The sequence below is a fragment of the Carassius auratus genome, chromosome 10 (genome assembly GCF_003368295.1).
Source record: "Carassius auratus strain Wakin chromosome 10, ASM336829v1, whole genome shotgun sequence".
Lineage (NCBI taxonomy): Eukaryota > Metazoa > Chordata > Actinopteri > Cypriniformes > Cyprinidae > Carassius > Carassius auratus.
This window is the reverse complement of record NC_039252.1, coordinates 4,187,063-4,212,105: the sequence shown is the minus strand read 5'-3', so window position 1 is coordinate 4,212,105 and position 25,043 is coordinate 4,187,063. Positions and strand designations below refer to the sequence as shown.

General features: G+C 38.3%; 2 protein-coding genes across 6 annotated transcripts; both read left to right on the top strand.

Annotated features, from left to right (window-relative positions):
• The first annotated feature begins 1,450 nt into the window (after window positions 1-1,450).
• Window positions 1,451-20,190, top strand: LOC113109594 (very low-density lipoprotein receptor-like). 5 transcript variants are annotated; one of them, XM_026273264.1, is made up of 21 exons: window positions 1,451-1,804; window positions 7,235-7,354; window positions 8,792-8,830; window positions 9,094-9,216; window positions 10,174-10,296; window positions 11,219-11,590; window positions 11,808-11,930; window positions 12,222-12,344; window positions 14,124-14,243; window positions 14,377-14,502; window positions 14,744-14,915; window positions 15,104-15,322; window positions 15,466-15,584; window positions 16,345-16,484; window positions 16,608-16,749; window positions 16,898-17,047; window positions 17,284-17,346; window positions 17,800-17,841; window positions 18,140-18,220; window positions 18,838-19,007; window positions 19,326-20,190. In XM_026273264.1, exons 1-21 carry the CDS (start codon window positions 1,738-1,740, stop codon window positions 19,359-19,361), a joined length of 2,670 nt encoding a protein of 889 aa, XP_026129049.1. In that variant the 5' UTR covers window positions 1,451-1,737; the 3' UTR covers window positions 19,362-20,190. The 5 variants fall into 5 exon arrangements, with proteins under 5 accessions (XP_026129049.1, XP_026129051.1, XP_026129052.1 ...); XM_026273266.1 differs by lacking the exon at window positions 17,800-17,841 and having other exon boundaries at window positions 1,452-1,804; XM_026273265.1 differs by lacking the exon at window positions 8,792-8,830 and having other exon boundaries at window positions 1,453-1,804.
• Window positions 20,191-20,993: 803 nt separating this feature from the next.
• Window positions 20,994-24,794, top strand: LOC113109599 (potassium voltage-gated channel subfamily V member 2-like). The gene is made up of 2 exons (XM_026273279.1): window positions 20,994-23,132; window positions 23,614-24,794. The coding sequence occupies exons 1-2, from the start codon at window positions 21,819-21,821 to the stop codon at window positions 23,854-23,856; spliced, it is 1,557 nt and encodes a 518-aa protein (XP_026129064.1). The 5' UTR covers window positions 20,994-21,818; the 3' UTR covers window positions 23,857-24,794.
• Window positions 24,795-25,043: the final 249 nt, after the last annotated feature.

Here is a 25,043-nt window from a genome sequence, read left to right as displayed (position 1 = left end):
ATTTGACTTAGTGTATTAGAATGACTGATTTCTGAAGATCGTGTGACACTGAGGACTGGATTTATGATGCTGACATTTCAGCTTTGATAACATAAATAAATTACATTTTAAAACATATTTACACAAATTAAAGTTAATTTAACTTTAATAATATTTTACAAAATTACAAAAAAAATTTAGGACAAATTGACTTATCAAAATAACAAGATATCGAGAAAATCACTTTTAAAGTTGTCCAAATGAAGTTCTTACCCATGCATATTACTAATCAAATATTAAGTTTAGATATATTTACAGTAGGATATTTCCAAAATATCTTCAACATGATCTTTACTTAATACTCTGATTTTTGGCTTAAAATAAAAATTTATCATTTTCACCCATACAAGGTTTTTTTTTTTTTTTTGGCATTTGCTACAAATATATCCCAGTGACTTCAGACTGGTTTGTTCTCCAGTTCACATGTTTTTAAAAGTGTTAATCAGATGTGAGGAGGTGAAGATGTAGCCAGAACAAATGAGAAGAGAAGACTCTTAAGATGTCAGGATTGATGATTAATGAACAGGGTAAATATAGTGCTAGCACACGGATCTGTCTGGCTTCTGCGGGGAACATTGATCTGCTCTGAATAAGAATCAATATGCATGAAAGGTTCCAGTGTAAGTTCTGATCTGGGAACAGAAGCTCTCCAATTCATGTAATCCTATTTTCAGAAAGAAAAACCACCTTGATCTTTGATCACTACTCTTCTTCTCAGATCTCAGATACAACGTCCCTCGTGTCTTTATTCTGATCAAAGTGACCATATCCAGCAGAGTCAAATGAAGCAGAATTATTATGACTTGAAGGAATTCAGAATCAACCCAGTGGACTGATCCAAAAATTCAGCTGATCCGTCAAAATGTGTCAAAGCAACAGGAATATCACGCAGAAAGATTATTTAAAAAATGCATTAAATATATTTACCTAAATATTGGAAGATTTATGCTGTTTTAATAGATTTCCATTAAGCCTGCATGGTTAATATATATATATATATATATATATATATATATATATATATATATATATATATATATATATATATATATATATATATATATACAGAACTACAGAAATAGACATATAAAAGAAAAAAGTAAGTGAATTAATTAATTAATTAAATCTGGCAATGTCATTATTCAAAAGCAAGTGAAATTACTTTTCTGTTTTGTGCTTTGTTGCTCTTAACCAAATTAAGAACTTACATTATCTTCAATAAGTGAGTGATCTTCTTAAACAGTTTAGTATGGCATGCTACTGAAGGTATAGGATTATCCTTCTATATGAACTTTAAACTAACTGAAACTTACCAAACTGAGGAAGATGACTATTTTAGATTTACAGATGTATTTATTCCTCATTTTCCTCAAACAGGCAGAGACTGCACCACGCGTGTAGAGCAGGTTCAGCGCAAGGTGTGGTACAGAAAGGGTTAACTGTGTAAATGACATGCTGAAGGAGAAAGAACACGGCTGTGTTCGGCAGTGGCGCGAATAAGTAAATTAGGACATGGACTGCGGCTCCACGAGCGCCTCGCGTGCGTGCAGATACTGACCCGGGAACTGCCTTCAGGAGATAAAAGCCCGTGGATCACGCTGCTTTCTGTTTGTCCCACGGACACGTATCGACTGTGCTACACTATCAGGGACGAGGCCACAGACACACACACAGCACGGCGTCCAGCTCTAGCGCGAGATGGTCACGTCTACTCTGGGGCTCGTCATTCTGTCTGTCTGTCTTCAGCTGTGTGGATTCGCGCGCGGTGAGTGTTCAGAACGAGGATGGTAACAATGGTTGCCATGGGAAGAAGATCATTTGGAACAATGCCGCGTTCTCAGAACCTCTGTGTTACACTGTTGCGATCTAGTTCTCAGAGGAGTTTAAATTCCTTGTAATAAACTGACCTGCTTGATCTCATTCCTGCGTAAATCTGCAGATATATAGATTTTTTTGTATGGATCTTTCAGAGGGAAATGCGTTTGACTCGTATAAATGTATAGGCCCTTGCGAATGGCTTCTAGAATCCACCCTACGTTTAACATTATTGGTGGCATTATTTCTGAACGCTTCAGTTTAAGTGATACTGCATGATTTCTCCTTTTTGTTTCGGATGTAATCCTGTGCGTTCCGAAAGCGTTGCTGGTCATATCTGCGCGAACGCAACGCCTGCTTATGTTTCATCACATATGTATGCATGTAAGCCAGAGCCTTTCTGGTTTTAATTTCAAATGCTTGTTCGGAATCTCGCTCGGTGAAGAGTCGAGGGGTGTTTGGTTGCGGTAATTCGGTGGCTCCGGTTGGAGCGCGTGTGAAACGCGTACGTCAGCCGGTGATCTAGCGGCGGTCCGCGTGGCCTGTTTATTAGCTTCAGGGTGTGTTCTACTTATTAAGTGTTGATATGTTATATCTGATATTATATACGTGAAATACACAGTCTAACGTTTAAACAGTGCGTTGAGAGGACGCGTTCTTGCGTTCAAAAGCAGCTAGACAGCGTGATGTAAGGGGGCGTTCACATGCGACGCGTTCTGTCGGAGGGGTTTGTGTGTGTGCGTTAATTAGTATCCCATGTAAACATTAGCCACTGTAATCGTAAAGAATACGATTAATCTGAAAGATTCTTTGAGGTCATTTCAGACTTCAACTGGACAGATGTAAATGCTATTCATTAGGCTATAGTTTCTAGCTGTATTAATCTATTAAACACATTCATTCAAATATTCCCCTGATTACAACAACTCATATTGTACTTATTGTCATATGTGCAACTATCACCCATTTCTCACTTCTTTTCTTTCGAGTTCATTTGGAGTCAAGTATCTTATAGTTCTTAAAGACTAGTTAAAGCAGTAACTACTTCCAAATTGTTTTTAATTGACAAAAATATTTTTTTTTTTTGGCAAATGGTCCTATTTGTATGAATCTTATTTGTAGCCTTTGTTTTTGTATGATCTACCTACTCCCCACTTTATATACAGGGGTGAACCGTCATGCTTTATTTCTTTCAAAAAATAAAAAATCATATTTTTTTATTGGTAATCACCATACAAATGTATGTGAAATTGGTACCTTGTAAAATACATCTGTTTCTAATGAGAAATCACACTACACTGTTTTTTGATTCAGTAAAAAGATTTGTCTTTTACGATTCTGAAAGTGACGTGACATTCAGCCAAGTGTGGTGACCCATACTCAGAATTCGTGCTCGGCATTTAACCCATCCAAAGTGCACACACACCGCAGTGAATGGAAGATGTCGTGCTGGCCTAGTGGTTAGAGAGTTTGACTCCTAACCCTAGGGTTGTGGGTTTGAGTCTCAGACCGGCAATACCATGACTGAAGTGCCCTTGAGCAAGGCAACGAACCTCAAACTGCTCCCTGGGTGCCGCAGCATAAATGGCTGCCCACTGCTCTGTGTGCACTTTGGACGGGTTAAATGCAGAGCACAAATTCTGAGTATGGGTCACCATACTTGGCTGAATGTCACGTCACTATTCCTAGTTTAGAAATCAGCTTACACTGATGGTGCTTGCTTTTAATGAATCATGCTTTTTATGTTTTTTTTTAGTTTGGGCTTAAGCATGTTACACATCGATCCAGGTGACTAATTTAAGTTTTTGTAATTTTCATATTCTAGGCTTTAACGGCAAGTACAACAGGATTGGGGTGGCTTAGTGGTTAAAGATGTGGGTTGGTAACTGAAAGGTTGTTGGTTTAAGCCCCAGCAGAGCTAATCCATGACCTTCCTCCATTGTGCCCTTGAGCAAAGTACCTCAGGTTTCTCCAGTGGGACTGACCTTGTGACGGCAGGTACTGTATATGCATTAAAAACTTTGCTAAATCACAGTTTAGAAGTAATTAGTAGCGCTCAGGTGATTGGGGAAGATAAATGGGTTTATCTTGACACAATCCCTCTTATTTTCCTCCTATGGTTGGTTTCTCATGGGAGTATGTAGTGCTGATGTGAGGAGGGGTTTTGGAGTCTTAAGGTGCTTTTGATTAAGGCCCCTTCTGCGTTCTCAGCATCTGCCTGTGATGAAGCAAAGATGAGATATTCTGATGAATCAGAGCTCTGGAAGTCTTGTGGTAAATGTTTTACTTGCACGCATATGAAAAGAAGACTTCTGGGCCTTTGGCAAGCTGCAAAGCTCAGTCTCTCCTGGTAGGATGAGATGTTGCATCTTAAAAGCCAATCTCAGAGCTGATGTTTCCTTTAAGCAGTGTTTATAGGTTGTTGGTGCAGCATTTTGTAAACATAAAAAAATACTTTTAAATGCCAAATGGTTTGCGCAATGCACTCATCAGTTGAATTAGTAGGGATTTCTTTTTTTTGGCAGATGCTTTGGTTCCTTTGGTACAAACGGCAGACTGCTGTCAAAAATGCCAGTTATAGAGCTATAAGCTGGTAAAAATGCTTTTTATATTCGTTTAGTCCAGAAAAAAAGCCCTCAGAAAATGTACTGCATGCATTTTGGTTAAATATAATATTAACAACAAATATATAAAAATGCATAGTTATGTACACTTTGCTTGTTGAATTGCTTATGCAAAATGATGAGGTCACATGATAATGTGGCATTCAACCCTTTGAAACATTTGTTGAAGTTATGCAGCTGTGACCAGATTCTCGGTCACGGTCAAGAACAGCTGTCTTTTATGTGCATGATCTGAAACCCTAAGATGCACATTTGAAAGCTCATAGCTAGTTCAGATGCATCTGCCATTCTGTTTTGTGATTTTGAGTAGGTTGATCGTGGTACAGGTTTAATTCACATTGATAAAGTTCCTGTCCCGGCTGGGCACTGATCTTGGACTGGCAGTTTTGACATGAGCGGCTGTCTTTGGCTAATGTGACTTGTGATAATGGGAAAGCGGGTGCCCATGAATGAAGTGACCACATTGTTTTAAAGGACTGGCCCTCGATCAGAAGAAATGCAGTTCATGTTAGGTTGTAGTTTTGTTTTTTGTTGTGTATTGACCAGTAATGGCAGTATGAAAGCTGGTGTAAATTTGAAAGGACTCATTTCAGATCCAGACCCAATTTGTAGTTAATGCACCCATACCGTTCATACTGTACCATTTTGACGGCATGTAGTCAGATCCTCCACGGAGGGCAATATAACTACAACTGCTTGGATCACTAGTCGATACTCTCTAGTCAGATTATTTTACAAGCATGAGCGGTTAGGTCATCTTAACCGAGACGTTTCGAAATGTTTTGTTTGTCAAGGTTTTTGTTGGCATGTTAACTTATTTCTTACAGAGACTTATTTATTATTACGCACCACTAAGCAGCACTGAACAGAGTTGCAAAAATCTTGGTTTTCAGACCATCTTCAGCCTGTTTTTCAGACCGTGTTACTCTTGAATTTTGGGAACCATTTTTGCTGTGAAGATGCTGACATGGCTTTAAAAGTTTGTACTTTTTAAAATATATTCTACTGCTACTACTTTGTCTGTTATTTACATTTAGTCATTTAGCAGATGCTTTTATCCAAAGCAACTTACAAATGAGGAAAACAGAAGCAATCAAAACCAACAAAAGAGCAACGATATGTAAGAAGAATAGACCGGATTGAAGAATAGAAAAATGCTAGTGTTAGAGCAGTAAATTTGTTCCTGATAAATAAAAAGAAAACAAGTACTGTAGATAACAGAAAATTTTTTTTAATGAAACGAAAAGAAAACAAGTAGATTATAGAAAAATAATAGAAGACTAGTGTTAGAACAGTACATTTTTCCCCCTGATAAATAAAAATAAAACAAGTACTGTAGATAATAGAAATAGAATAGAGAAACGCCAGTTAGAGGGTCAAGTCTTATGATGAATAAAAAAAGTAAATGGAAAAGAAATAGAATAGAGAATGCTAGTGTTAGAGGGTCATAAAGTAAATAGAATATACATAGAATAGAGAAAGCTAGAGATAATCATTTTTATAAAAAAAAAAAAAAAAAAACAAGTAGAAAAGGAGGGTCAGGTGTTAGAGGGTCATTTTTATAATGAATAAAAAGTGAATAGTAAAAGAGTACACTGGTATTAGTTCTTTTTATAACGAATGAAAAGTAAATAGAATAGAAATGGAATAGAGTACACTAGTTTTAATCATTTTTTTTATAAAAGTAGATAGAATAAAAAAAAGAAATAGTGATTGTGTTAGAGGCTCATTTTATAATGAATAAAAATAAAATTAAATAGAATAGAAAACACTAGTGTTAGTCCATTTTTATAATACATAGAAATAAAACAAGTAAAATAGAAAATAATAGAGAACCCCTGGTGTTAGAGCGTCATTTTTTTTATAATGAATAAAAAGTAAATAGAATAGAAATAGAACAGAGAACACTAGTGTTAGTCATGTTTATAACAAAACAAAAGTAAATAGAATAGAGTAAATAGTGTTAGTCATTTTTTTATAATAAATAAAAAGAAAACCAGTAGAATAGAGAGAATAGAGGACGTTGGTGTCAGAGGGTCAATTTTTATAATAAAGCAAAAATAATAGAAATCTAATAGAGAGCCTAGTGTTAGAAGGTGATTGTTTTTATTTATAATTAAGAAATGAAGTATATAGAATGGAAAAAGAGTAGAGAATACTAGTGTACACAATACACAGAATTAGTTATATATGTACAGTTATGTATAAAAATGGTCGCAAGGCTTTTTAGGTAAGTTTTATTGGTAAAAGGCTAAATGATGGAAGTGGGTTGGATAAATTTTCACATTTTATTTTAATAAAAAAAAATCTCTCTCTCTCTATAGAATTTTTTTATAACTCATTTTCATTTATCAATAACAGAGCAGCACAAAAGTGAATGGTAGGTTAGTATGAATTTTTATTTTATTTGCTCCAGTCAGTTTCATGATATTTCCAGCTCAAGTCATTGGCTTTCAGAATGGAGAACTCTCTCCACATTAATATAAAATGGAGCTCTACACACCTCTGAAACGGTTCAAAATTGTATCTTTTTTTCCTCATGCAGGATTAAGGTGGCGACAGTAGTCTATGATAGCACTGTAAGTGTTTTATTCACCTAGTAGATCACTCAGTTTACAAAACACTAACAAAAACTTGACAAACTCCCAGAAAATGTAACCAATATCACCATCTGTCTGGGACAACATTTTCTGTACAAACTCAGTATTGGGGAAGATTTGTACTTTAACAAGCCACTGGCTCTTCCTGCCTCACAGGTTCCCAGCCAGAATGTGAGCAGTCTCAGTTCCAGTGTGGGAACGGCCGGTGCATCCCGTCTGTGTGGCAGTGCGACGGTGACCTGGACTGCTCGGACGGGAGCGACGAGACGTCCTGCGGTGAGTCAGTGTGTATGAGAGCTCAGCGGCACAACATCCGTCACCGTTCTGACGTGTGGGCGTCTCGATGCTCGTCAGAACAGCCACACCTTAAACTAGTCCTGATCTCCAGAGCTGATGCAACTCTTGGCTAATCTGTCGTAATGGAGGCAGAAAACAGATTGGCTTGCAGCTTGGACTTAAATTAAAATATTGATGAGGGACAGTTGCTTGCTTGCCACTCCTTCATAGTATGACTGGACCGTGGACACCAAGTGGTTTTCTATGTAAAGATTTCCCCACCTATGTGATCTATAACGCTCATCTGTGTGCTAACTGGGTCACTGATGCGAGAGACATTACAGATGGGGGCCGGCACAGATAAAATGAGCTGAAATCTTTTTTTGGATCATGGTGTTCCCATTTAGGCCTCTTCACCTTTTACTAAGGGGCGTTTCCTCTGAGAAGCCAAAACCTCCTTATAATTATAGATTAAAATAAATGAGAGAACACGAAAACGTTTTGAATATTAACTAATTTAGTATGTTGATCATTATTTTTCCAACAGCAATGCTTCTTTTGCTTCTCTTGAGGTGACTGTGAATCTATTCTTGTTTTTGTCCCTCATTCACTGTACAGTTTCAAATGACGAAAGAGAATGGGAATTACAGTTTGCACCTTATTTGACTTGAAAATGCAGTAAATATATTTGTTTTATATAATTAGATATGATTTCATTAGCGTTTTTAGTGCAGTGTCAACATATATAACCCAGTAAAATATTAACAGTTTAATATGTTAACTCTTATGCTCATTTAACATGCAATAAAAAGTGAAATATTAGGAAATATTCTAATTTAATATAACCATTTTCTATGTTAATATGTATAAATGTAATTTATTCCTGTTATGTTAAGCTGAATTTTCAGCATCATTATTCCAAAATTCAGTATCACATGATCCTTCAGAAATCATTCTAAAATGCTGCTTATTTTTTTTAAGCAATTATTTTTGGTGCTTAATTATTAATGATGAATGATTAAGTGTTAAACTGGTTTTTATCTGCTTATGCAGCAAAATGCAGACATTTCCTATCTCTGTTTCTCTCTCTCTCTCTCTCTAAGCTTTTGAAAGCTAATGTATCACAGTTTCCATAAAAATATTAAGCAGTAAAAATGATCTGAAGGATCACGTGTACTGGTAATAAGTTTTTTCTTGAGCAGCAAATTGAAAGGTTTTATGCATATGTTTCTTGTTGGCTGTATTGGTTAAATATTGAACTACAAACCTTTAACTTGGAAGATATGTAAAGATCAAATACTATTGGAACATGCATTTACATTAAGCCCAAAACAAAGAGCGTGCTTTGCCTCCAGTGCAGGTCCAGCAGTGGCTGGTGTTGAGATTGTCGGCCTGTCCGTTTGCACTGCTCAGTCTCTTTCTCTTATTGTCATTCAGTCCACAGGAGGCCTCCTGCTCCGAGTATGCACTTGTGCTGTGAGTGGACATGAAGAGACTGTGAATGTGTCTGAGACGGGAGGATTCTGTAGGATTCAGAGAGCCCCCGTCTTAAAGCGCCTCTCTAGGATTGAAGTGTTTTCTTTTAAATCAGTATCCTGTGCTGAAATAAGTAAAAATGCTCATTAGCAAGCATTTCAAGTACTCTTGAGCAGACGTTCTTATGCATTGTTTGTTTTTCATTCCTCTTAAGCCTAGCTAATATCTAGTGAAGCACAGGTTTTCTAACATGTCTGTTTCAGTGAGGAAGACCTGTGCCGAGGTGGACTACGTCTGCCGCAGTGGCCAGTGCATTCCCAAGAGATGGCAGTGCGACGGGGAACCAGACTGTGAGGACGGCTCAGACGAGAGCATCGAAATGTGCCGTGAGTCCGATTTCATCTTTAACACAGCATATTTATTCAGTGGTACCATGGTTTTGTGTTCGCTGCATGAACTCGGAGCGGTTCGTAAATCCCAAGTCACCTTCAAGGCTTGCCCATACAATTACCCGTTTGTTTTTAACTTGAGCGAGAGTCTTTTAGCTCAAATGAGGGTTATATTTAGATCCACCCTTGAGTGTTAGTTCTTCATGACATCACAAAAGCACACGGATGTCTTCATCTTTTGCATGTCCTCGTTTTTTTGCTGAAAATTTAAGATTAGCGATTAATGGTTTGATGCAGTTATAATAAACCGGGCCTGTTGGTTTATTAAAGTACAGTGGATGTACATTCTATACAGAAGTATCGGTGTACGTGCAGCTATGCATGTCAGCTCTCTATATCAAGTCTTGTTTGAGCAGCTGTTGGAAAGTTAGTCAGCAGAAAATGGAAAGGGCCCAACAATGTGTGTGTGTTGGTGAGCGTTTGCACACGGGTGGCTATAAACGCACAAGTGATCTTTTGCTCTTAGCTCAATATTTCCATCTAGACACCGGATCCGCTTTGGATTTGGTCGTTTATGTTGAGGATATGTTCCGTTTGAACTTGAAGTGTAAAATATCAAAGGTTTCATGGATTACGCAACAGACCTATAGCAGCGTTTCTCCTTTGAGGTTACGTTTCCCATTGTGTTTATGAGCCGCCAGCGTCTCTGGAGTGTAGCCAAAGAGGTGAATGTTTCAAGCTAATTGTTCACAGCAGTCAAAGGTTGTTTCTATGTGAAGGTTTACACCCATGTTTCATGCCGTAAAACAATGTTTGTTTATACTGAGCCTGGATTATTTCATCAATATATGGCATGTGAAAATTCAAGATCCAAATGAATTTGTTTGTAGAGTTGTGAAATCTTGATGATTATGGTGAATGAAGCAGTGTGGTCCTGACTGTTTTTTGTTTCAGACACGAGGACCTGTCGAGTGAACGAGTTCAGCTGTGGCATCGGCTCCACGCAGTGCATTCCAGTCTTCTGGAAGTGTGACGGTGAGAAAGACTGCGACAACGGAGAGGACGAGGTTAATTGTGGTGAGTCACTAGACACAACACCGTCTCTTCTAATCAATCTGAGTTCCCATTTCACTCGTCTCATCTCCCAGTTCTTTGCATTTAATTGGAAATGAGACACTGAGATCCAAAGTGAAAATCTTCATTTATTATTTTTTTTAAATCTAACTTCGTTTGAATTAGGCTCGAATAGGTGAATTCGATAAGATACATGTTTTTGTTCTGAACAAAAGAATAATGTACTTGTATGCACTTTGTAGAGTAGCTTAAACTATGCTCAAATATGCTGAGACACACAGAAACATCTCAAAAGCGAGGGATTTTAGTCATTTTCAACATTCCTTGTAATTCTTCCCAGACAAAGTATGTCAACTAAATATGTAAATGGATAGTAATTAATTTATTCATGTATAATGCTTACAATTAATCTGCAAAAATATGAATAAAGTTTCTTTGTTTATGCATTGTAATACCATTATTTATTCTAATGCATATTATTTGTTCTAATACCACTTTTGGGAAGTGTTTTATCAAAGAAATGAAATGTACATAAAGTATACATGAAATTAAAATAGTTATTTTTTTATGCAATATTCAAATATTTATTAATATTTGGAATTATTTTACTTGAAGTTGACATTTTAATCATTTTAGTTTTACATGTTTCTATTCAGCCTTATTTCGGTTTACTTAAACTTATGAGTTAGTGGCAAAGGCAACATTTCTGATTTTCAAGTTACCTTTTTCATCGAATTCATTTCATCTTAATTTCAAGTTGATTTAAGTTTGTTAATAACACTGATTCAGATAATAAGACAAGTAGACAGTTGTCAAGGTTAATTGAGGCCTCCTAAAAGCAATAGTTTGTCCACATTATTATTCTGAAATCCTGAAGCGTTTGTTGAAGGTCACTTAAGATGTTTTCCTGTGTCGTCTTATTTAGGGAACATTACATGCTCTCCTCTGGAGTTCACCTGTGCCAGTGGCCGCTGTGTTTCTCGTAATTTCCTCTGTAATGGTGAGGACGACTGCGGGGACGGCAGCGACGAACAGGACTGTGCTCCTGCCTCCTGCGGCCCGAGTGAAGTCCCGTGCGGGAATAATACCTGCATTCCTAGGAGCTGGCTGTGCGATGATGATGTGGACTGCCAGGACCAATCAGACGAGTCGCCAGAGCGTTGCGGACGCAACCCCACACCGCCGGCTAAGTGTTCGCCCAACGAGATGCAGTGTGGCTCTGGGGAATGCATACACAGGAAGTGGCGCTGTGACGGGGATCCAGACTGCAAGGACGGCAGCGACGAGAAAAACTGCTGTAAGTGTTTTTATTTATTAAAATGTTTTTTGTCATATAGCCATAAATGAACCTTTTGTTTTCTGCATATATTAGTGTTTTTTTTTGTTGTTGTTGTTTTTTGTTATACATGTCTGGATTATATTGTGTCATGGAAACGGCACCTGTGTTTTCTGCGTGTTTTGGTCTCTGGTTTTTTGCTAACTAAGTGGTCTCTGTTTGTCCATGTCATTTCCAGCTGCCCGTACCTGCAGACCCGACCAGTTCAAGTGTGATGACGGCAGCTGTATCCATGGCACCCGACAGTGCAACGGATTCAGAGATTGTGCTGACGGCACGGATGAAGTCAACTGCAAAAACCGTGAGTCTGTTAAACTGGAAAAACAATTACTCTGCCTGGGAAAAGTAACAAATATCCTTAAAATCCAAGAAAGATTTGAATAGTACTATTAAGAGGTCAGTAACATGCAAGATTATGATGTAGGCTAAATGGGAAAGTAAACAGTGCTATATAATGTAATGCAATTTAATAATATTTTAGAATTTAAAACGTGAAGCAAACGCTGCACCAAATATATACCAATTTTACATGTTTTCTTTTACTGGCACACATCATAGGTTTTGAAATGACTCTCCTTGTCTCCTGTCTCAGTAACTCAGTGTAAAGGTCCTGACCAGTTCAAGTGTCGGAGTGGAGAGTGTATTGAGATGAGTAAAGTGTGTAATAAAGTCCGTGACTGTGCTGACTGGAGTGATGAACCCATCAAAGAGTGCAGTAAGTACAAGTGTTTTCTGTTCTTTTCATTACGCATTCTGAAATGTCTTCTATATAAATAAATAAAAAAGTCTAAAAAGGTCCATCAGTCACCTAAAAGAATAACATAATTACTGTTTTTAGAGTTTCACTGTTATTTGACATATAATTCCCAACTTCCCCTAATGTCGGACTTGGCTAATTATAAAGTCTAACAATAATGACTTAAGAAAATAATGAAAAAAGAAAAAAAGCTTAGGTTTATAACTGCATAACTAAATTGCACCATCAGTTATTTTTAGTTGTCCGTGTAATCTAAAGGCTGTTTAAAGTTGATTAAATGGATACAGAAAGGAAAAACCAGTCATGGTTCACCATGCAAATAAACAGTTCAGTATACAAAACAATCACGATTCAGTAAAATGTCCTCAGCAAGCACTGTAAATGTAGGTCAATGAGATAGTCTTGAGACTTGTGTCTAAGAACAGTTTTCTTGAAAGAGTTTAATTTGTGTGTAGTGCTGTGATTTACTTAAACGCTGACTAAAGCATCATAAGTGCATCAACCTGCTGTATAATTAGTTCACGCAGTAACAGTAGTCTGTTAGACAGGGTTGTTGAGTCTGGAAGTTTGAGTAAATGGTTTCAAGCGGTCTGTTTTGACTTAAATGCTGCTTGAACGGTTCCAGATGTTAGGGGTGTGAACGGACCATTGGACAAGTGAGATGTTGTACAGGAATTCCTCCCCACTGTTAACGCATCTGTTGCAGGGTCATTTTAGCTCTTGAGAATGGTTTCTCGACACATTTAGGATGTTTTCACACTTGAGTCTTCTTTAAAAGACCCTTGTAATAGACCACAATGTGAATCAAGTGGAAAAAGTGTTGTATTCTCTGGGGTTAAATTGATAGTTCACCAAGAAATTAGAAGTTTATTTTCATTGTCATTCCAAACTAATATGACTTTTCTCTGTGGAAAAAGAAAACAAATTATATTTTGAGGAATGTCCCATACAATGGAAGTCTAGAATTTAGTTATCAGGATATTTCTATGCATCGTGTTTGGTTGCAGACTTGCTGTCTGAGTCACTTATTTTTGTAAATCAAGTTTGAAAAGACTTCTGAAGCAGAACCGATCATGAGTGCATTTCCCAAAACCATAGTTGCTAACTAACTAAGTTAGCAACTTGGTTGGTTGCAATGCAATTTCCTATTGCCAACCAACTAAGTTCCTAACAGAAATGCAACCCAGAACGTCTGCTGTTGTGTCTTCTTCAATGAGACCCTTCAGTGATATTGTCTTGCAATATGTCAGGGCTGCATTTATTGGTCCAAAGTTGGGCTTGTAAACTACTAGGTTTACTTAACGGTAATTAGTCCCTTCATGGTGTGCAGCATCAGCGGTCTGACGGCCAGCTGGTGGTTACACTCTGCACAAATGTGGTTTCTAACTCCATTCTTGACAATGCTTCAGTTTCTGTTAGCCTCTAGGCTTGAAATACACTTGTCCGAGGCTAAGATCAAGTTGTCATGGGCTCAAAAAAATCATTCACCCAAGCCATAAAACACAATGAGTATTGTGGCACATTTGTCCAGCATGGAGTCAATACGAAGTAGTATGCTCCATGTTTTCAAGCAAGATCCAAGGACATCGAGTATCACCCTGCGGGGCATTGATCATATGGAGCCTCTCTGAATTATTGATCCATGTAAATCTGAGCATGTACTATCAATGCATCTCCTGTGACTATGCCACATTGAGATTCCAAGTGTGTAACGCAGCTATCATCATTTTTTTTTAGATATGAACGAATGCCTAATCAATAATGGAGGCTGTTCGCACCTCTGCCTTGACCTGACGATTGGCTACAAGTGTGACTGCACACTAGGACTCCAGCTCATCGATCGCAAGACCTGCGGTGGTATGAATGCCCACATGTGCTGTTAAAATATAGTCAGAAAAATGACTTTAGTATTGATTATCTTGGGTCCTGATAATGGATCTTTGTTGAATGTTCTTCAACAGGAGCTAAGACTATGATTGTTTCCCCACAGATGTCAATGAGTGCCTCAACCCTGGTATATGCAGTCAAATATGTATAAATCTCAAAGGCGGATACAAATGTGAATGTCACAATGGCTACCAGATGGACCCCACCACTGGAGTATGCAAGGCTGTAGGTAAGCTTCAGCCCTGTTTTAGCTAGGCTGATTTTTTACAAATTGGAATTGGTTTCCCATCTAAACAAGTAAGAAAACCATTGAAAATGTTATCACACCTGTGGTAACAGTGCAGTTTATTTTCAGTAATTCAAACATGCAGAATCAGTGATGCTACAGTACACTCATGTTCACAACAGACCAAAGAGTCCCAGTAACTTTGATCTCTGGCATTTATGGTACCCTCTTTCTGCATTTCTAGGTAAAGAGCCCTGTCTTATTTTTACCAATCGAAGAGACATCCGTAAACTAGGACTGGAGCGGCGTGAATATACTCAGATTGTGGAGCAGCTGCGGAACACAGTAGCTGTAGATGCAGACTTCGTTCAGCAGACGATATTCTGGGCTGACATGGGGCAGAAGGCGATTTTTAGGTAAGCATTGGGTCCCTATTGAGTTGGCTTGAAGGTAGCAACTTTAAACTAGAGCAACATTGTATGAGAACTACTGCAGGACTAGGAATTTGTGCATAAATGTTAGTAATGTTGATTTATTTCCAACCACTTGGATGACTTAACCCATATTTGCCAGGTGATTTGGTGCTTTCCTTTCCGCCCCACAGCACAGTATTGGATAAGCAGGAGGCAAGTCATATGAAAGTGATTGACAACATTCAGATGCCTGTTGGGATTGCAGTGGACTGGATTTACAAAAACATCTATTGGTCAGACCTGGGCAGTAAGAGTATAGCAGTGGCCAACTTCAATGGGACCAAGAGGAAGGTACTCTTTAACAGCGGCCTGAAAGAACCAGCCTCTATTGCTGTAGATCCTCTATCAGGGTAATTTGATTATCGAAACATTTTCACTGCTTTCTAAACATTTCCTAATTGTCAGATGTGCTCAGTTAAAACTTTTGAAAGCAGTCCTTTGGTTTGAGGTAATCTAAAGTTCAGATGATTGCATCCTTGTCCTTCAATTACAGGTTCCTGTATTGGTCAGACTGGGGCGAACCAGCTAAGATTGAGAAGTCTGGTATGAATGGGATTGACAGACAGGTCCTGGTAGAGACAGACATTCAGTGGCCCAATGGAATCACTCTCGGTGCGTAATGTTTAGCATGATGTTTCAGTAACTTTAGTTTACATGAACCAGTAAGGCAGGAGTAGCCAACCTTGCTCCTGGAGGGGCTACCTTTCTGCTCATTTCAGTTTCAGTGAACGGACCTACCGGTTATTTAATCATCTTGAATACTAGTGTATTTGAAAAGGGTTGAAGTTAAACTTTGCTGGATGGTAAACCTCCAAGGGCAGGGTTGGCTACCCCTGCAGTAAGGGTATCCTCCTGCTATTCCACAAGTTAGTAGTATTTGCGAAGTCAATTGCTATTGCTCATACTTTGGGTTAGGATGTGTCAGAATCTGCTACTGAAGATCCATAATCCTGGAGTATTTAGTTCCAACCCCTGCTTCAACTCACATGTTTGTAGTACACGCTGTTTTGAAACTGAACTCTGCAGGACTCTGGGCCTTTCAGAGGTGGAGTTAATAATCTATGGGTTTATGGAAGCATGTGCACTTTGGTTTGGACGTTTGGACAACTTCTGCTTTGTAGATGATACGACCGGTGCAAAAATGGAAAGAATGTTCTAAAGGAGAGGGTTTAGTATTAGTATTTAGGTAATTTTGGAGGCTTTGCTCAGCTGGTTTGGGTGTTTTTAATTGGGGTTAACGCTAAACTCTTAAGGACGATAGTCCTCCAGGAATATTAATGGGTGGGATCTGTTGACTTTGGCATTGTGTGACCAACTATCAACCAGCCAGAATCAAGAATTACCATTTCTCACCATTTCTCTTGTCTTGTAGATCTGATCAAGGGCCGACTCTACTGGGTGGATTCAAAGCTGCACATGCTTTGTAGTGTAGACTTGAATGGAGACAACCGCAGGAAGGTTCTGCAGTCACCAGACTACCTGGCCCACCCTTTTGCCCTTACTGTTTTTGAGGTACACCAACTAGATCAGTTACAACTGCCAATCAACAGTGGATCTATAGTAGTGTCAAATTATGCTTTACGGTAGCATTTGGTGATCTGTTTGAACAAAGTTTCTCTCTGTACCCCATTTCAGGATCGAGTGTTCTGGACAGACGGTGAGAATGAGGCAATCTATGGTGCAAACAAGTACACAGGATCTGAAGTAACTCTGCTGGCCAGCAACCTCAATGAACCCCAAGACATCATTGTGTACCATGAGTTAATTCAGCTGTCTGGTGTGTCCTGAATTTATTTTGAACCGTAGCAACAACATGATTCTGGGACTCAAAAGCCTGTGTAGAAGGAATAGAAACTTAACTTTAAATCTTAAAGCTCTGATTTGATCTTGAAGGTTTACCAGAAACTGTTGTTTTCTCAAACCAGGGACCAACTGGTGTAATGAGAAGTTGGAGAACGGAGGCTGTTCCTTCATGTGCCTGCCAGCTCCACAAGTTAACAAACATTCCCCTAAATTCACCTGCGTTTGTCCTCAAGGTCAAACACTCGGCTCAGATGGCTTGCACTGCAGACCAGGCACGTAACTATCACTTACAAAACAATTAGTTATTGCTGATCAGGCTTTCATTTGCATTGTTCATTTTGTGTATGTCTGTGCACCAATCATTTTCGTTGTCATTCGTGATCCATCATTTTTGGACATCTTTGGCCGGTATTCTGACTGCTGCGCTAAAAACGAGTTGCACAAATGACCTTAAACCTAAGAATTAGCCATTTTATTGCTATGGCTTTGTATTGCTCTCTTATGACAGAGGCACCTACTGCCGTCCCCCGAGATGTAGGGAGGGTGACCCCTCACCCCAGTCACCCTAAAGGTAAAGCAGTTATTAGGATATTAACCGCATGTGCATGGAGATCAATGCCTTTGATTTGCTTGCCGCCATAATAGATGGCTTCACAGTTGAAGTCTGTGGAAGTGGCACATTAACATTTCCTTCAAGCTTGCATTGAGGTAAGCTGAGGGGTGCGATTACTGATCTGCTAATAAAATCAGTACCATGAGGTTTTGGGAACTTAAATATCCCATAATGTGCTCATATTAGCCAGGATAACCACTTGTAAATTTCTTGAATTTCTAATGGTTGCAACTAAGATCTGATGCTTCATTTCTATTTAAACTTAAGGTAACTTTTAGGTCAATATTATTGACTGTCGTTGGATTATATGTAGCATGCATTTTAAAGAAAATGACAATGGAACATGTTAATGTGGAAAATGGAAAAAGGAGCCTCCAGTGTTTATACTCTTAAACTAATTTTGTTTTAAAGCATCTGCAATGCCGAAGGTTTCCTCTGAACCAGTTTGGGCTGGTAAGGCTAGTTGCCTCCCATATACTTTTAATCTAAATCTGGAATTAAAACCATAACTGTAGTCTCTTAACACTGCATTTAGAATAGAAAAACCTTCCCATTACAAATAACAAGACTGGAAATAGTGGCTGTGAAAGTGTTTGTCTATTTATTTAAGAATTTCCATTTCATCCTTTTGCTGCTGCTTGTCTGTTTACACCCTCATATCCAAACTTCATTTACACCATTTCTCAAATATTATCTGGCTTGTAGTTTTGGTCTTTTAGATTAGATTTCAACATCTTTCTTTTTTTATTAGAAGGAAACATAAGCACCTCTATACATGAAGTAAATTCATCAGCCAAAGGATCTGCTGCTGCCTGGGCTATTCTACCTGTGTGTAAGTACATTTTCTACTCTGTAATACGAGTAATCACTTTCCGCGCTGATGCCGAGATCGTTCGCTTGCTTCAGTGAAAGTATAACGTGCCTAACGTTTTCGACTCGTACATTACACGTCACGCGCTGATGTCACGTGTCGTTACGGGATCTTTACGGGTTGTGTGTGAAATCACGCACATATCCCGGTTAATCACTGGCAGTGTGAAAGTGCAAAATCTAGCGACCCGGAAACAATTGCCGGAAAACTTTACCCGTGTATTTGCCGGAATGGCAGTGTGAAATGGGCTTTAGAGAACTAATGAAATCTATATGTCAGTGTAGTCTTAAAAGCGGAGTAATGTATCGCAGATTGTGTACTACACATGTTTTTGTCCAATCAAATGCTGCGTAGAATGAAAGTATCCCCCTTAACAAGTCTCTTGGCTGTAATGTGATAACAGCCATTTAGCTATTAAAAATATAGAAGCGGGATGTTCGGGCATGTCAGACAAGAAAGAAAAATGCATTTATCAGGACATTTTTGGAGTCACTTTTTTCATATTTGCTGGAACATTTTCACTGTCCCTACAGTCCAGTTGTTCTAGAGTTATTCAGCTCATTGTTCTTTGCCCTCAGTGTTATTGGCCATGGCTGCAGCGGGTGGTTACTTAATGTGGCGCAACTGGCAGATCAAAAATAAGAAGAGCATGAACTTCGATAATCCAGTATATCTGAAGACCACAGAGGAAGACCTCAATATCAATATCAGCAGACACGGCGCTTCTGTAGGCCACACGTACCCTGCTGTGAGTAGTGCATATTCAGCATAGTCATTATCTGTGGTTTCAGATGAATGAAACCATCATTTATCACCTAGTCTACATTAGAAATATGATTTTATTTTTTTAAAGGAAGCATTTATTTTGAGCTATTCTCTCTGTTCTGTTCTGTAATGCTGAAAGCAAAGAGTGGAAATTAGTTCTGCGTTTATTTGGTTTTAGAAAATGGCTAAGTATTTGTATTTTATGCCAGACTCCAATTTCAATTTGCTAAATGCTTAGTTTTTCTAACGGGCTGTAGTACATCTGGACCTTCTTTCCCCTAATTTTCTTGTCTTTCTGCAGATTTCGATGGTTAACACAGAAGACGACTTGTCATAACCCAAGCTCCCACAATGCTCTGGTTTATTTACTAGCCACTTGGCACCAATGGCAACTGCTGCCGTTTCAGCGGGTTTCACAACCAGCTGCCTTCTGAAGTGCATTTCCAAGTTTGTTTTTGTTCGTTTTTTTTTCTCTCCAATAAGAGGATGTCATTTGTGATATGAGAAAGTATGTGCACACTGCTCATGCGGAGTGCGCTCTAAAAGCACCAAGCAATTCTGAGGGTCTGGGTTTTTACCTTCACGTATACCATTAACAGCCCCAAAATGATTCAACAGCCTTAATTAATAATTGCAGGCATAGTTGGAGACCCAGAAGACCGATTAGATGGCCACTAGAGCATGTGGATGCCTGAAATATTTAAATGAAAATGCATATTTTAGATGACCATATCTTTAAAGAGTAAGTTTCTTTCTTTCTGTTTTACTAATGGACATTGTTTCCCAGAGAGGCATTATTATAAAGCTTTGCGTGTCTTTCTGGGTTTGAAAAACTCTATAGGGAAAAGTGCTGTTACAACATTTGTAAAACATTGTGTACATGTATCCCTCTCTGGAAAACATAATCAGGATTCCTCAAGCACTTTGATCAAATGTTCCTCTGTAAATAAGATTGTATACATTTGACTGAGACAATTTTGCTATGGTTGGGCACTGTACCAGGGTAAAGGATAATGTATTTAAAAAATGACGTTTGTTAAAACTATTTTGTATGTTTGTGTGCTGTTCCTGTGACCTTTTTATAGCAGTGTGCTGGGGGACATGATGCTCTGTATTGTGAAAAGGAAACATTTGCAAATGTGAAATAAAATTGAAGTTTAAAAGTTTATTTTCTTGTTTACATGAAGACTTTTAGAATACCTTGAAAGAGCTACAATGATGTCAACCCAAAATGGCCACGCATTTTTTTTTTTTTTTTTTAAATGATCGTTAGATGATGATTGTTAGATTTAATCGCCATTGGCAGCGCAATGTATTGTAATGCTTTTTTCCCCCTCAGTTAGTCAGAACAAAAGTGGCAGACGTATTACTTGTTCGGATGACATTTTCCAGTGAAACTTTTTATTTGGGTCATACTTCCTAAGACATAGAATCTGTGATTTCGAAGTACAGTGAATATCCAGAACGGTGCGATGACTGAAAGCCACACATCAACTCAAAACATCAGATTAATTCATGCTGAGGAGCCATGCCAGTACAACCAACAAAAAGATGACAATTCTGCAAATAAATGAAATTGTATGTTTCAAACAGACTGCAACAAAGAGGAAAAATTACAGATTGCAGCTTTAAAAATGCTCTGCATTGTGCAAAATTACAACAAAATTAGTACCTATGCTTTAAAATCATTTTCTGTTGGTCTCTTCGTTTTATTTTTTAAATAATGTGAGCACGTTCTATCAACAACTCCTGTAAAGTCCACATTCCTCATAAAAGTGGCTTGTTTTTGCAGCGTGGTTTGATGGTCAGTTGGAAAGTCAATGAACTGTCATATAGAAGTGGCCAAAAGTGATGACTGGCCTTGGAAATTTTACTTCTTCAACCTTAATAAAAAAAATTTGAGCATACTACATAGTTGCTTAAATTCAGTTTTTATTTGTGATAACACAATGAAACATGCCATATTGTGAGTCATAATATTTGGCCATGATGACACGCAAAGAAATTATGAACGCATGCAAAAACAATTGACAACCAATTAAATATTATAACTGTAGTTAATGCTAGCTTTGCCAATTTAGTAATTTTTCCACTAGATTTAGTGACGTCTGCACCCCTTTTGAGACTTTTTCTATCAACATTTAGCGACCCGTTTGAGCTACTTTCAATTAAAAGCGTTTGGTTACGTTGGTCATTGTTTTTTTCCTTGTGCTTTGATGGTTTAAGTGAAATGTAGCTTCATAAAAAAATTACTTTTGGCAATTGTTGTGTTTGGTGGGGTTAGTATCATAAAAGTGCATATTAAGGTCTTACAGCATAGCACATATGCTGCATTTTTTCCAGCAAAAAAAAAAAAAAAAGTAATCGCCATAATTTCTGGAGTTACAGCATTGATTTGTACTACATTTCTTACTTTCAGAAAGTAAATTCCTGTTAATAAAGGTCTTTCCTACAAAAGATATAAAAGGAATTGACATCTTGATCAAGTTTGTATCATATTAACTCATCATCATATAACTCCAATTCATCATATCTTTGTTGGAAAGTGTGTGCAATATTCTCATATTGATTGATGAATGTAAGGCAAAGAAAGACATCAGGGTTGGTGGAGAGAGTGTGGAAGAGGATCATAGCATTTAAAGCTTTAAGCACTCAGATCCTGTCTGTCAGCAACATTAGTCGGTGCTGCTTCCTGCAGTTGCTCAGGGTCCTGACTCAGAGGTATTAAAGGCATCTAATGCTTCTACAGCCCCAGTAACCTGTGCATCTGCCAGGCTGAGAGGACGCTGGCACCATGATCAAGCTTAAACGCAGGAGGCAAAGCCTTTTTCCCAATTACAAACTTGGGTTCTCAGTCCCTGCTCCCAAGGATCCAGTGGATTCTGAGCTACCTTTTGGTCAACCCAACTGGGTAAAACCATGGAATTCGATGCAGGAATTAAGTAAGGATATATATGACATCTATGCAGAGTATGAAGATGACGAAGAAGAAAGGTTGATGTCGACCCCCAGTAAACTGTCCTCTAAGACTAAGAACTGCATGCTGAACATCAATGTAGGAGGCAAGGTCTACCAGATCTCTTACAGGGTAGCAGCAAAATATCCCAAGACAAGAATTGGCCGACTTGCAACGTACACGGACCATAACAGGAAACTCGATCTCTGTGATGATTACATGGTCCAGAACAAAGAGTTTTTCTTTGACCGGGATCCAGACATCTTCCACAACATCTTCAACTTCTACAGGACTGGAGTTCTCTGGATCAAAGATGAATTGTGCCCACGCAATTTTTTGGAGGAGATCAACTACTGGGGTGTCCGTATCAAGAACACCCATCGCTGCTGCCGCATTTCGTTCGAGGAACGGCAAGATGAACTCAACGAACAGCTGAAGATACAACGGGAACTCGAGGCAGAGGTGGAAACTGAGGAGCATGAGGACTTGTTTCAGGATATGGCTTTCGGTCATACACGTTTCCTCATCTGGAACATGATGGAGAAGCCCTTCTCTTCAGTCATAGCCAAACTCATGGCAGTGGCATCCAGTTTCTTCGTGCTGGTATCTCTCGTGGCTATGACTCTCAATACGGTAGAGGGAATGCAATATAAGACGACCACCGGCCAGCTGAGCGGGAAGACCTACTGCGAGTATGTTGAGACTTTGTGCATTGCGTTTTTTACCATGGAATATCTGCTCAGGCTTGTGTCCACCCCTGATCTCAAACGCTTTGGAAGGAGTGTGCTGAATGCTGTGGACCTGATTGCAATCCTTCCATTATATCTTCAAATGATCTTAGAGTGTTTCGAGAATGAAGACTATGGGAAGCATGGTAGTGATATTGAGACTGTAGGACGGGTTGGTAAAGTGGGGCAAGTCCTCCGCATCATGCGTCTCATGAGGATATTTCGTATCCTAAAACTAGCACGACACTCAACTGGGCTTCGAGCCTTTGGCTTCACACTCCGCCAATGCTACCAACAAGTGGGCTGTCTTTTCCTCTTCATTGCAATGGGAATTTTCACCTTCTCTGCCATGGTGTATACCGTAGAGCATGATATGCCTCAAACAAACTTCACCAGTATTCCACACGCATGGTGGTGGGCAGCTGTAAGTACATGTTTTTTCTCAAGTTTATTTCTGGCATAAGTGGTACTTTGGTGGTACTTCAGTATCGTGATGGTATCAGGAGATAATGCAATGATACTTTAGTATACACCATGGTACTGAATGATTATCCATATACTATGGGATATACATGGTATTCCAAAATACTTAGAAGATTATGATAAAGATTTCTGTAAAGTACTGACAGAACCAGAGTACCTGCTGTCTGTCTGTTAAAATGCTATTAAATGCTTACAACTGTGATATTTCCATGTGGAGTACTGCATCTGTCGTCAATGTATCGCTTGCCCACTAGATGTAATCCCATAATGCTCTTCTTAACCCTTTTATTTATCTTTAGAATGTTGTTTATTTTTGGCATATGAGAATTTGCGACTGATATTTTATTAAATCTTAAAAGATTGCGCATCATTGGTCAATTTTACTGGCACACTCAAGTATCCCTCATGTATTTCTTCCACAGGTGAGCATCTCCACTGTGGGCTATGGCGACATGTTTCCAGAGACCGCTCTGGGCAGGATTTTTGCATTTGCGTGCATCTCGTTTGGAATTATTCTCAACGGCATGCCAATCTCCATCCTGTTCAATAAATTCTCAGACTACTATTCAAAGCTGAAAGCCTATGAATACACATCCTCTCTAAAGAATCGCGGGAAAGTGAGGTTTGTGAAAAGGGCTGCAAAGAAGGTTGCAGAATGTTTTTAGATTGCCTGACCAACACTTTCCATCCACGGACTGATTTTTAATTCATGGACTTGATGGTCTTCTCTTCAAAATATGCATACCATCCAAACCAAATTAGCCATTGCTTGCTTTTGTGCTGCTGGACACATGCATATTGGGGGACTTTTGTACTATAAACAAAAGTAATTTCTTTTAAAACGAACCAACGTTCCTTTCTAGGCTGCTCTTACAAGGATGCTGTTAATAAATACTTGCCTTGACACAACAATTTAATTGTCTAAGATCAATTGTTTCTTATTATTATTTTATGGCACTGTTAAAATCAATGTTTTTTTTTAACAATGTAATTAAAATGAACCATTGTGACCACTATGGGCAATGTTAAATCAAAAGAAAGTAGTCCAGGGTAGACAAACACTGCTTCACGTAATCACTCGAAGGTTTTAACATCTGGCTGAACACAAGCTTAGCTTCAATGCTTTTTTTTATATATCTATGTATAATTTTGTATAGGCATTTGTGTAAGTTTAAATCAAGAAAAGCCGATTTATGATTTACATCAACTGGTTTCCTCTGGAAGCACTCTGAGAAGGACAGATTGCAAAGAGATTTCCTATCAGGTTAACTTCTGTTGGCAACAACTAACAGTGCTTTAAAAAAAAAATGACATCCTCGCTTTAATGGCTTGGTGTGACAATTACAAAAACTTGTTGACTTAATAAAGGGTGGCCATTGTGACGTCCATAAGAATGTCGACAACTAGAATGTAATTAAATCTGAAAAGCACGCTCATCCAGGCATTGATAATCCTTGAAAGATTAATCCTTGGGGATCATTGAAGTCCCAAGGACAGATGGAAGTAGATCAGGCCAACAAAATTCATTTTCAAGCACACATACATGCCTCCATAATTAAACCTACCATTTTTTTTCTCTCTCTATACTTTTATTTCGTGTGAAACTACCCTTTTAACATGTTTACTTATTTTTGAAAATAAAGATTGTATTGTTTCTACTATTACTACAATTCTATTATTATTTAAATAGAAGCTAATATAATATATACTTCAAAAGTATGCATAAAAAATATTTTTATTGTTATAAATTAAATTATGGGCAAGACATAGTATCAGGGTTTTAAATAGCATTTCTGTCCACATTATAGCATAATTTTCGTGAAAATTATTACATGTTCTTGACTTGTTTGAC